Below are 13206 nucleotides of genomic sequence, written 5' to 3'. Positions count from 1 at the left end.
TGGTATGATGTTTATTCAAACATCAATACTAATACTGCCTCGCAAGTAAGGCCCCCAGACTCTTTGCTAATATTTAAGGGTTCACTTATCAATGGTAGTTACTTTTATCTATTTACCTGAAGCAGTTCTTTCTTTAATTTCTTCCAACTTCATCAACGTGGCTGATGTTAGTCGTTCCAGATCCATTCCCTTACTTGTCTGGAAAAATTCCACCATTGCATTTATTGTTCTCTTTAAAAACAAATAATATCAGTTTATATGCAATCATCCAATACACACTGCATCAGTTCCAAAATATAAATTAAATATTAATTAAACTGAGATGGCAAAAAATTAAGGAAAGGAAGAAAAACTACTTTGGTACAGTATTTGAAAGGAGATGGAAAGGCAATGAGATTGAGAGAGAACAAAAGGTGTTCCCATACATTTCTAATTTGAATATTACTCACAGCATCATATATGATTTCCACAGGCTGTGATTCAACTATAAGGCTCTGGTCAGCAGTACTATCCTCTGGATTTGTCTCAAACACTATTTTAAGCAAAGATGATTTGGTATCCCCAATAGAAGCCACAAGAGAAGGTACAACACTTTGTTGTTTCAGTCCTGTTACATACCAGTGCTCAAGTTTTGCTTCCAGTCTGTAAATGAAGACAAGAATTGTTTTAAAGCAATTTGTATGAATATTCAATAGTATGTAAATGAATCAATGGAATACAAGCTGCAATTTCACTTTGCACCAACATGAAACAGGAAAAATCACAGTGTCTTAGACAAGAACTAAGTGAACACAAGATACAGGGCAACTAATCATTAGCCAGAACTGTCTCAAGAAGTATCCTAAATTCATAGGACTAACTACATGCAAAAGAATTTTAGGAGATTCTTGCATATAAAAAGGCAACAAAGAAATACCGTAGGTTAAATGAAGCTAAATAGTTTAAGTGACAACACAAGCTACCCAAAGAAAAGAATACAACAGGAGACTAAATTAAGCCCTGCAATTTTAATGTCCTTACCATCTACATTCAACTTTATTTCATTTTAAATTCAGGTTCACATTTCTCTTGTAACTGATTCTCTTATGCAGAGACAGTGCACTTGTGCTATATTAAAAAAAAAGTTATTAATGACTTAGGAGAGCCAGTTTGAAGCCCAATCTTGCAGATTTCAATGCAAGTTATGGACCCAGTCTTGCTCCCTTTGATATCAATAGAAGTCCTTGATTGTTTACTTCAGTGGAAGCAGGAACCAGATTTCTGAATGTGAGATTATGTTGGTTGGTTGCACCTTAGAAAAAAAAAGACATGGTTTTTCTACAACTGACTATTAAGATTTTCATTTAGTTTTAGTGGTAAAAAGACTTGGGAGTTTAAAACAGGGAAGTCAGTTTAGGCCCAGGTTCATAGAGATGTGATGTTTTTAACCTTTTAAAATAAAGGAGAATAACTAAGGCAGATTAGCTCCATCTTTTCCTTTATGAAATTTTATTAGCAAAATTATCACTTCCACATTTTTGGGATTAAGTCTCATTGCCAACTATACTTTCAAATGTCTCCTTTTTTATTTTTGGGCCAAGTGCTAGTTGTGTGCCCCTCAATCTGTCCAATGAAACCACATTACAGAATATTTTAAACAGATATTCTGTGAAATTGGGTTCTGCATAAAAGAAAAGTGGGGAAAAAACAGGATCTGTTAAAATTACTTCTCCTACTCTCACCACCAATATGCTAACTTGAATTAGAAAAAGTGTGCACAGGTTCATTTTCCAGATGCAGCAACTAAGGGAGAGAGTGTATTGGTTCCTTGGTGAAGATTCCAAAGGAAGTTTGTGGCAGAGCTGGGAAATTAACTCTGAGCTGAGGATAGACCCATATACTGGACACAGGTCATGTTGTCCATCATCATACCTATAATTTCAAATCTCTGTATTTGATTAGGTCACCCTTTAAGCGGGGTTAATCCTCTGTTAAGTGCTTTGAGATTTTCAGGTGAAACAGAACTATGTGCAAAGCAGTATTTACCTTTAGCTGTATAAGTGACAATCAAGGTAACCAACTTAACATGGCGGGGGGGAAAGAGGCGGGAGGGGCACTCTGGCCAGAGCATTTGGCATTGACTGTGGAGCCAGGCTTGGTATTACTTTTAGCACTTTTTAACAAAATATGGTTTGAAGACAAGCTGCAAATGTATGAATGGCTAGCTTAAAAAAAAGGCAATGTATGTTAAACATTGAATGAAGCAGGGCTCCAAAAGAGGTCTTTATTAGGCAAGCCAGTACGGCTCACTCCTTCAACTTTGTTTTTTAAAATCACTATTTAAAACTTCATCTACCTACAAAAAAGTTTTAAGATGTAAAAAAATCTGAGAAAATGTAATCAGGAGAGTCATACACAACATATTGCTTTGTTCAAGAATCATTCATTTCAAAAAGGGATAAGCATAGTGGAAATTAGCACACTGAAAATATAATTGATCACTGTTCACAGAAATATGAAAAAGCAAACATGTAATTACTTAAGTGCTTGTGCTCCTGGTCTCTGAGATATTTTCGTGCTTAGATCAATTATCTGTACTTTAAGAGTCTCTGGCACATCCTTGTCTTCTTTAATTGTAAGAGAAGTACTTAACAGCTTCAGTGTCATTACATGAGCAACATACTAGTTGGGGAGATAAAAAAAAAAAAGAGATTAAGAGTCTTTGCACAAATGCTTCATGATAATTTCTATTTTCTTATATTTACCACATATTCCACTGTTTTATATAGTTTTAGTGAAGCCAATCCAGTGGCCCAACATATTGCCTGAAACCTGTGTTACAGTCCCCTGAATTCAATCATCATCCTCTCTCTCCAAGTTTAAAATAAAAAAAAAAAAAAAAAAAAAAGTTACTGAGGTATTTCCTTTCTCTGAAAGAACGGACATCAATTCCATCTAACAGTAATTATTTTTACTCGAGATGTAGACATACTACTTTGATGGAAATCCAGTGTAGCCAGGCAACTCCTAATCCCATGGCTAGTTGAACTCAAAAGATATAATTACTAGGTGTGATCATTAATTTTGATTCATGATTTGAATAATTTACACATATGTATGTCAGTCTCAGCAGCAAGAAAGATCAAAGTTACTGGATTACTTCCTGGGACCTATGTTTGAGTGCATCCACATAACAATCGGAGCACATTTTTCCTTTTTGAGAACAATAGGAAATGATTTCTCTTTATCTGAAACAAAAAAAAGTAGGATTGGAACATTCCTTGCCATATAAACATGGAAAAGAAACAGTTATGTAACCTGTACATTCTTCTGTGTACATGACTAGCAGCCCTAACCTAAGGAACAGGACTACCAGTGTGGAGAGAGAAATTAAGAGGGTAGCAATGTACACCGAGTATACTGACAGAGTACTGCTACCACTAAAGATTCCCGCATTCAATAATAAATGTTTTTTCCTGTGTGAAAGACTTTTCTACAGAACGGGAGGTTCTTCAAGATGTGTGGTCCCTACCTATATTCCACTGAGGGTAATGTGCATGCTTCATGCCCCTTGAGCTGGAGCTTTTGAAAATAGTGTCCATCAGTCTGCACATGCACCCTTGCGCTGCCACGTGGTTTCACCCGAGGCAATAAAGGGCAGGGCGGACCAGTCACGTCTCCAGTTCCTTCTCCACCGTAGACGTCTCAGATCCACAGCAGAGGGGAAGGGGTGTGTGTCTGGAATACATATAGGAACCACACATCTCAAAAGAACCTCCAGTAACTGGTAAGTAACTTCCCCTTCTTCTTCGAGTGATGGTCCCTATTGTATTCCACTGAGGTGATTGACAAGCAGTACCTATATAGGAGGGTGCGAAGAGGATGACAGAACCACAGAATGAAGGACCGCTGTACCAAATGAAGCATCCTTTGCCAAATCATGCACCAAGGCATAATGAGAAGAGAAGGAGTACACCGAGCTCCATGTGGCCGCTTTACCAATGTCCAAGAGGGGCATGTCATGGAGTGCAGCGGTAGTTGATGCTTGTGCTCTCGTGGAATGGGCCTGTATGCCAGTTGGTGGGGATCATCCTGCTAGTTCATAGAGTGTAATGCATCCTGAGACCCATTTTGAGATCCTCAGGGTGGAAATGTGCTGTCCCTTAATTATCTCTGCTATGGCCACAAAGAGTCTGGGAGATTTTCGGAATGGCTGTGTCCTTTGAAGCTTACAGAATCAACCTTGTAAAAGTACGAACATTTTCTTGTGATACTGCCCTGCAATTTTTTTTTGGTGGATGTGCCTTCACTTTCTACTCAGTAAGATGTTGCATACTTCATATAGTGAAGTAATCACTTCCAAGTTAATCTCTGCATGTTTATGTTTGCATTATGCACTATTTCCAATGGTGTATTTTTGAACCCCTACTGGAGCATCAACAAACCTCTGAGAGGATCAACAGAGCAAGATGAAATGATCAGCAGTCAAATAGTTAACAGGGTTAAGAGTATTCAGGTTCAATCTTGAGGGTGAACACTTCATTGAGAAAAATAGATGATTACTGTTTCAGGCTGCTTTCCATCTCTCACGAGCATTCTTTCACTTATGAGAAGTTACAACTCAGATTACACTACTAAGATCTCTAGTTAAGTCTTCAGGACAAAAAAAGTCACATTCAAATAGATAACACTTGCTGAACTTCTGTATATCTACAATATCACAAATACATAAATGGCTAGTCCACTCTGTGCCAAAGGGGTAGAGCTGCCAAGAACAATATTTTGTATACTTGAAGCTCTCTGATTTACTGCAAGGTTCTTAGTTCAAGTAATATGCTGTAAATCAAAGTACAGCAACATTTTCTCCAGCCCTCCAATTATTCTGGTGGCACTTGCTCTGATTTTTTCATTATTCTTTTTAAAAGAATGTTGACACCGGAACTCAACATAGTATTCCAGCATCCGTCTCACCAATCCCATATACCAAGGTAAAGTCACATCCATACTCATTACTTCCCTGTTTATATATCCAAGGATCCCATTAGCTTTTTGCCATAGCTCATGTTCAGTTGCTTGTCCACTACGACCCCTTAATCCTTTTCAGAGTTACATCTGTCTAGGATTCAACCCCCCATTCTGTAAGTAGAACCTACATTCCTTGTTCCTAGATGTATAAGTGCATTTGGCTGCATTCAAACACATTTTGTTTGAATGGGCCCATCTTACCCATCCGTACAACTGCCTTGTCCACATTATTTACTGCTCTGCCAATCTTTGTGACAACTGCAAATTTTATCAGCAGTGATTTTCCACTACAACTGGCCCTATTCAATAATGATTCCCCACTGACAACTGCTTTTTTAAAATCTGTCAGTTGACCAATTCTTAATTCATTTAATATGGGCTATATTGACAGCGTGTAAGTCTATTAAATAATTAGCACATTGTTTGGTAATAAGACAGACGACTTGCATAAGTTTAAGTACATTACATCTATGCAGTTAACTTTATCAACCAAACTGATAGTCTCAAAGATTTAAATCAAGTTGGACTAGAACTCTCTTCCATAAAAATCATACTGACTAGCATTACTTATATTCCTATGTTTTAATTGTTTATAACCGCATCCCAAATCAGCTTTTCTATTATTTTGGCCAGGACTGATGTCAGGCTAGTCAGTCCACAGTTAGCTGGGTCATACAGTTTGTCTTTTTTGAATATTGGCACAAAATTAGCACTCTTCCAGTCTTCTGGAATTTCCTAGGTATTCTAAGATATATTAAAAAATTCACGTCAGCAGGACCGAGATCTCCGCCAACTCTTTTAGGACTCTTTAGTGCAAGTTACCTGGGCTTGCGGATTTAAAAAGGTTCATCTCTAGCAGATGTTTTATGATTCTAGTACATTATCCTGCTTCTTTCCAAATACAGAACAGAAATATTTATGAAACTTCTGCCTTTTTGTATCATTAATTTTACTGTTTCATCTAGTAATGAGTCTATACTACTGTTAGGATTTCTTCTGTTCCTAATATATTTAAATTCCTCATTGTCCTTTGCCCTGCAAGCCATGGATTTCTCCCTGAAGTCTTTAGCTTCCCTTATCAACTTTCTACACTTCATAACTTCTAACTTATTCTCATTACTATCTATTTCCTCTTTTTTCCATTTTTTGTGTATTGCTTTTTAATTTCTAATTGCTACCTGTACTTCACCAGTAAACCAGGACAGGTTTTAGCCTAAGCTGTCCTCTTTCTTACTTGGAGTAATTATGGCTTTTTGGCCATGTGAGCTTCTTGTGCACATAACTAGCTGGAGTGGCAGACTTGCAGATTTCTTAGCAATCTAATTGCTTATTGCTGTTTGTTTTTATTGTGTTCATGGAAACAGCACCTTGTGCATATATTTTTTTAACCCAACAAAATTACACAGTGAATATACACCTGACTCATATAATCAATTTCTCATCCTAACACGAACAACCCTGCCAAGCTCTGAATATTGGTTAACTGTTGACCCAAGGCATCAACAATACTATACTAACATTTGACCTAAATACATATTTATTTCACCTAATTACCATGGGATTCTGAGTTTAACATAAATTTAAGTTCTTGCCTCCAACACTCAGTAAGAGAGATGCTGAAGAGGTCAAACTATTTTTAGTTGTTTTTTTGTTTGTTGGAATTTGTTTTGTTTTCCCCATTTACAGCAAACTTTTTATTTTTCCTCTCTTTTAAGCAGCAAGTTTATCTTTCAGTTCATTCTGCTCCCATTACCCATTTCCACATAATTTTGGGAATAGAGATCACACATGAATGATTTTGACATCTTGATAGTAACATCAAGCGACTGATTTGTCTGGATGCATTTGACTGTTGGACACCAAAATCTCAACAAGCCCAGATGTTTATACAGCCCAATATAATGATCTTTTAGTCTACAGATTGTGAATATGAACTCACAGTGAATATATATTTGGCAGATCAGTATCAATGAACGATTGGCACTCAAAATATAGTCATTCCTAACATCACTCCTGTATTACTGACGTATACCAGGACAACAAAGTTTTTGTTTTTCTTTCATTAAAAATATTCAGTTTACCTTCTTAGGTAAAGTCAAGTTGTGAGAGCTGTCACTATACCCAATAGCAGTAAAGAGCTTAGCCTTTTCTTCTGGGGTCATGAGGTCATCAATGGCTTAAAAAAAAAAAAAATGTTCAAATTCACATTAGTACCCATAAGTGGTACAGGAAAAACATAATTTAATAAATATACCTTAACACCACATGCTGCCAGGGCACTTAATTTAATTTCTGCTTTGAAGTATTTCTCAAAAAGATCGTAAATTATGCAATGTGACTCATATTCCCCCACCACAGGCTAGTAAGTGATATATACCTACATAGTGTAAGCTCGCCGAAATTACTTGCATCACAGTAGCACAGAGAAGCCCCAGCTGTGATCAAGACCCCATTGTGCTAGGCACCATGCAATACCCTAAGACAGTGTTTCCCAAACTTGGGACGCTGCTTGTGTAGGGAAAGCCCCTGGCGGGCCAGGCCGGTTTGTTTACCTGCCTCGTCCGCAGGTTCAGCCGATCACAGCTCCCACTGGCCACGGTTCGCTGCTCCAGGCCAATGGGAGCTGCTGGAAGTGGCGGCCAGTAAGTCCCTCGGCCCGCGCCGCTTCCAGCAGCTCCCATTGCCCTGGAGCAGTGAACCGTAGCCAGTGGGAGCCGCGATCGGCCGAACCTGCGGACGCAGCAGGTAAACAAACTGGCTTGGCCCGCCAGGGGCTTTCCCTACACAAGCGTCATCCCAAGTTTGGGAAACACTGCCCTAAGAATTCCTGGCCCAAACAGCCAACTGTCACTAGAGGAACTTGCTAGTGAATACTTGCCTTTTACAACTATCATAAATAACTCAGTATTTTTTCTTTATAATGCACTTCTGAAATTTTCATACATCATTTACAAGATGCCACAGCTTATTTGCTGACATATTTTATTACTGTGTTTTCACTGAATTACTACTAGCTATTCAGTGATATAACAGCAGAGACCCAAAATTAAAAACAAGAAAACAGTGCACTCCATTTTCCTATACCCAAGGACAGACAGTCACCTACCCACAAGTGAATTAAATATTAGTACTATTTGTTAAGCTTCATGTGAGAATGACCTATTTAAATTCAAACCTACTTTCAGGAACTGTTGATTCTTCATCTTCCTTTTTTCTAGATTCCTTCTTACCCCAGAACCCACTAAACCATCCTCCACCTTTCTTCTCTCCATCAGCAGATTTCTTCCTCAGCAATTTCTGCCCTGATCTTATCACCTACAAACCAAAGATAATTAGTTAAATTAACATAAATGTTAGAACCATTGCGTATTAACTTTTGTTTTCCCAGAAACTAAACAATGGATACATCAAATGATGTACAGGCATTTTCAGTAATGAGAGAGATCAGAGACTAAGTCCCAGCATAAGATGGAAGCGTTTATTACATTAGTCTCCGTATTTTAAAGGGGAAAAAATGCTTCATTGCTTAACATGACATTTATTCTGTGTTGTGCCCTTTAGCTACTTGTAATCCATTGCTCCAAAGAGGTTCCAATCTAATTGCAAACAAATCAAGTGAGATCTACAAACAAAACTAAAGCAAGGGAGATAAAGGAAGTGAAGGACAACTTCTGGCCCTAACATCTATATACTGTTAACATAGTTTAGAGACTTTTTCAGGTTTGCTATAAATCCATCTTGATAGTTCTACCATTTTAATTTCTTTTATTCAGATTTCCACTTTTATGTTGTAAGCAGTGTGACAGGGTCAGGCCAGATGGCTACAGGAGAGTGAACCCTTTGAGTACCAGGACGTGGGCGAGCGCTAACTATCTCGCCCACTGCTGAAAGCCCCTTCTCCAGCCTAGGGAGGGGCTACTAAACCCGGAACCCAACTGAGTTCGGGGGACAACAAAGGCAACAACAGGAACAGTCGTGGGGGTCAAAGGGCCAAAACTAAGGAACCGGAAGGGGACACCGAACAGAGAACCCCGGACAGCGCCCACTGCTCCTCGAAAACATCGAGAGAGACAGCGAGAGGAACTCTGCCCAGATATGTGAATGGATGAAAGAACAAAAAACGGCCCCACAGTCGCAGCCCCCCCGCCTGCCAACCTCTTCTCCCTGGTGTTACGAATGGCCACCTTGGCCATAGCTAGGAGGAGGCTGACGAGGTGGTCCCGCAACTTCCTGAGGCCTCGGATTGGGTGTGCATAAAGAAATAAGTGCGAGGAAAAGTGCAGCCAGAACCTCAATAAGAGGTTCTGGAGGAGCCGGAAGAGAGGCTACAGGAGAGTGATAGACGGTAGATATATTAGCCCCAGATTAAGCAGGTCCCTTTTCCCTGAGTAAGATAATGGGCTGTTCCAGAACAATCAGGAAGTTGCTGGAACCAATTAAGGCAGGCTAATTAGGACACCTGGAGCCAATTAAGAAGCTACCAGAATCAATTAAGACAGGCAGGCTAATCAGGGGACCTGGTTTTAAAAAGGACCTCACTTCAGTAGTGAGGCGCGTGTGAGGAGCTGGGAGCAAGAGGCACAAGAAGCTGAGAGTGAGTAGGCGTACTGCTGGAGGACTGCGAAGTACAAGCGTTACCAGACATCAGGAGGAAGTTCCTGTGGTGAGGACAAAGAAGGTGTTGGGAGGAGGCCATGGGGAAGTAGCCCAGGGAGTTGTAGCTATCACGCAGCTGTTACAAGAGACACTGTAGACAGTTGCAATCCACAGGGCCATGGGCTGGAACCCGGAGTAGAGGGCGGGCCCGGGTTGCCCCCATCCGCCTCAACTCCCTATTTAAGACAAGAGGAGGGGACCTGGACTGTGGGTCCCACCAGAGAGGAAGATCCCTGGCCTATCCCCTGACCCACTGGGTGGGTCAGCAGAGACTGCAGGGATTGTTCTCCTCCCTTTCTCCATGCTGGCCAATGATGAGGTTAGCCAAGTGAACGACAGGTTTGTGCCACTAACAAAAGGAGCCAAACTGAGGACTGCCGTGAACCTCTAAGGTGAGCAAATCCGCCAGAAAGCGCAGAACCCACCAAGGCAGAGGAGGAACTTTGTCACAGCAGTAAGACCCTATTACCTCAAATTCTAAGTAACAGTCCCTAGCCCAAAGAACTTGCAATTTAAAGATATGTCTTACATTAGTTCTTCAGCTACCTTTAGCATAAATGCTTGGCAAATTTAAACTACATCAATGGTTTCCTCTCATTATGGCACTATAAACACATAGGCTATGTTTAGTTTATCTGAGGACTCATAGCAGACTAAAAGATAGAAAAGACTTTGCAATAGGACAGTCAGCAAAGAGAAAAATACTTTGCCAGATTGCCAGACTTTTCTGCATCTTTCGAAATCAAGCCCTATAAACAAATGCATCATATCATGGAACAGAGAGGCGTGGTGTGGGTAACACATTATCCCTTGTTGAGCCCAAGACAACCTATATATGGCTCCAGTATAACTGATCCTGGAATACTACGTTCAATTCTGGGCACTGCGTTAAAAGAAAGATATTAAAAATTGGAGCAATTACAACAAAGAGCAAAAAAACTGGAGAAAACCACATCAACTTTATTCACAGAGTACCTAAGTGCTCATCTTGCTACCGAGATGTGTAACTGATACGACTAGGGGCAGTGATGACACATGCACCACCAACCACCTCCCACCATTTTGGGTGGAAGAAAAGGAAAGCAGGAGGGAACTCTAGCTTGTGTTTATTTCCTCTCCCCTTCCTTCCCAGGGGGGCTATCGCTAATAGCATCTGAGCTCATCCCACCCACTGCTGCTGCCATTGCATGTGTGGGGTCATGTCAGACTGACTGATTGTCTTACACCTTCACAGGCAGTGGGAGGAAGTAGGGATTGTTTCTGCCCAGCATTTCTTGGCTTGTTCCATAACAGGGTCCTAGCCTCCTCCTGGTGCTTATGAGATACAATCTATCAGGTGCTAGCACACATGGACCGGTGTTTACATCCTATATTAAGCCACCCCAAATGGGTAACATCAATTTAAAATTTCATTATTAAGTAAGTTGCCTGTCTTTTTCAGGATCACATGGAAAAGCTACACCTATAGATATCTCAGTATGTGGGCACAGTATTTTTCATTAGGCACAAAAAAGGTGTCTGGCAAACATGGGGACTCCATTCAGACTTTTCCAATTAAGTTCCCCACCTGAGATGGCAGGGAAGGAGAAAAATGCTGTGGGACCTGCTGGCCCCACTCATCTACCCTAGGCAGGCTGTTCCTATCTTTCACAGGTGATCATAATTCATTCATTATTGTGATTTAAGCACAGCAAAATGTATTAGTCTGATCATTATGTTAAAGAGAGATGTCAGCCAGATTTCAGCCCTTTCCCCTTGTGTTACCTAGGTCTGGTCGAAAAACCTTCCAAAACTGGGTTGGCAAGGAATCGCCAGACCAGAAATAATGAACCAAGCGTGGAAAGAGGTGAACTGGGAAACGAGTAAGTATATTACCACAATAAGGGGTGTAATGATCTCCCATTGAAGAATTAAGTATACTGCTTCTGAGCGGTTTAGGGAGGACGTGGTACAGATATTTCCTTGGTCGATCTAATACAGATTCCTTTCTGGTTGCTCATCAGTGCGAGAGTAGACATAAACTAATTGCTGTCGTCCCCTGTGGTGGGTTCCAGTGCAATGGATGGGTTGAGAAAGGATAAGATGTGAAAACCCCGTAAACCAGTGGGCTGCTTGGGCATGGGGCCTACGCATGACATTGCACGGTGAGGAGATATGCCTCCAAGTCTTGCGGAGTATAGGATTTCCTTCCTCTCTCCTCTCCTACATCCAACATGGATGAAGGGAATAGATTGAGACTCTGGCTTCATGCCAGGATCTCCAACTAGGCCAGTGGATATACAGAGGGCACTGCCTACATATATATACACTCAGGTTTGTAGAACACAAGGTTAGTGGTGCTCAGTTAAATTCTGCACTGTAGCAGGCCTGCCAAGTAGTGGTTCCTTGTTGTTTAATAGCTTAATAAGTTGTGATCACTGCATTTAACCATACTCTGGTGTGTCTTTCATTGCTTCCATCTCTGCCTCAGAAGGAATAAGCTTGGCCAGGTGATAAAGAGAAGTGACCTAACAGTCACATATTTGGGGAATATAACATCAAGGATGGAGATCAAGTATTTAGGAGGTCATGCAGGAATATAAGTAGTTCTGTAATGGAATAAAGAAAGGGGAATACTTAGGTGTATTATCAGGAAAAAATGACAGCAAGGTGTATCATACTATGGGATACTATGCCAGCAGAAGTATTAGAAGTCTCAATGCTTGATACAAATCTAAGAGTGAACACCAAACTAGGATAATATATTAAACTGTCCAGCAAAAAGCAAGAATTATAACACAAGAGCTCCTCTCCATCTACCCTCTATGCTTCTATAATGTAAGTAAGGGGGGAGGGATAGCTCAGTGGTTTGAGCATTGGCCTGCTAAACCCCCCAGGGTTGTGAGTTCAATCCTTGAGGGGGCCATTTAGGGATCTGGGGCAAAAATCTGTCTGGGGATTGGTCCTGCTTTGAGCAGGGGGTTGTACTAGATGACCTCCTGAGGTCCCTTCCAACCCTGATATTCTATGACTACAGCAGTGAAACACAGATTGTGGAATCTCCATCTCTGGAGACATTTAAGAGTAGGTTAAATAAATGTCTATCAGGGATGGTCTAGACAGTATTTGGTCCTGCCATGAGGACAGGGGACTGGACTCGATAACCTCTCGAGGTCCCTTCCAGTCCTAGAATCTATGAATCTTTCCTGAAGGTTAGAAAATATCCACAAGCCATGCCTTAACGTCATATACATAAATATCTGCTACTAAACACTAGAAACTGATTTATTTATTTTGTTACCTCAACTTGTGCTTGCTGTCTTACTAAAATGATGTTGAAAACGTCCAGTGCTCTTTCTAGATCCTGTTAAACAAAGGAAATAAATATCCTGTTTAGTGCAAGATGAATTAACTTACGGCCTCTTAAAAAAATTGTTGCAGTAATCCATTCCACAAATCCACTTCCACAAATCCATTTAAGTCTCCTTTCTAGCCTCTGCCTTTTAGAATTCATCTCTCTACAATAAGTCACTGGAAGGTGAAAGTTGGCTTAAGACAGAATATTTA

General features: G+C 40.4%; 1 protein-coding gene across 1 annotated transcript in view; it reads right to left on the bottom strand.

Annotated features, from left to right (window-relative positions):
• Nucleotides 1-13206, bottom strand: part of VPS13C (vacuolar protein sorting 13 homolog C) — a 202531-nt gene that overhangs the window by 139332 nt on the left and 49993 nt on the right. The window contains 6 exon segments of the mRNA XM_029910705.1: nt 117-231; nt 450-642; nt 2519-2661; nt 7086-7180; nt 8184-8319; nt 12941-13003. Of these exon segments, the coding sequence (XP_029766565.1) occupies nt 117-231; nt 450-642; nt 2519-2661; nt 7086-7180; nt 8184-8319; nt 12941-13003 (745 nt within the window).

This window comes from Terrapene carolina, unplaced genomic scaffold (assembly GCF_002925995.2).
Source record: "Terrapene carolina triunguis isolate 2854851 unplaced genomic scaffold, T_m_triunguis-2.0 Scaffold67, whole genome shotgun sequence".
Classification (NCBI taxonomy): domain Eukaryota; kingdom Metazoa; phylum Chordata; order Testudines; family Emydidae; genus Terrapene; species Terrapene triunguis.
Note: the sequence above shows the minus strand (reverse complement) of the source record. Positions and strands in the feature narration are given on the sequence as shown.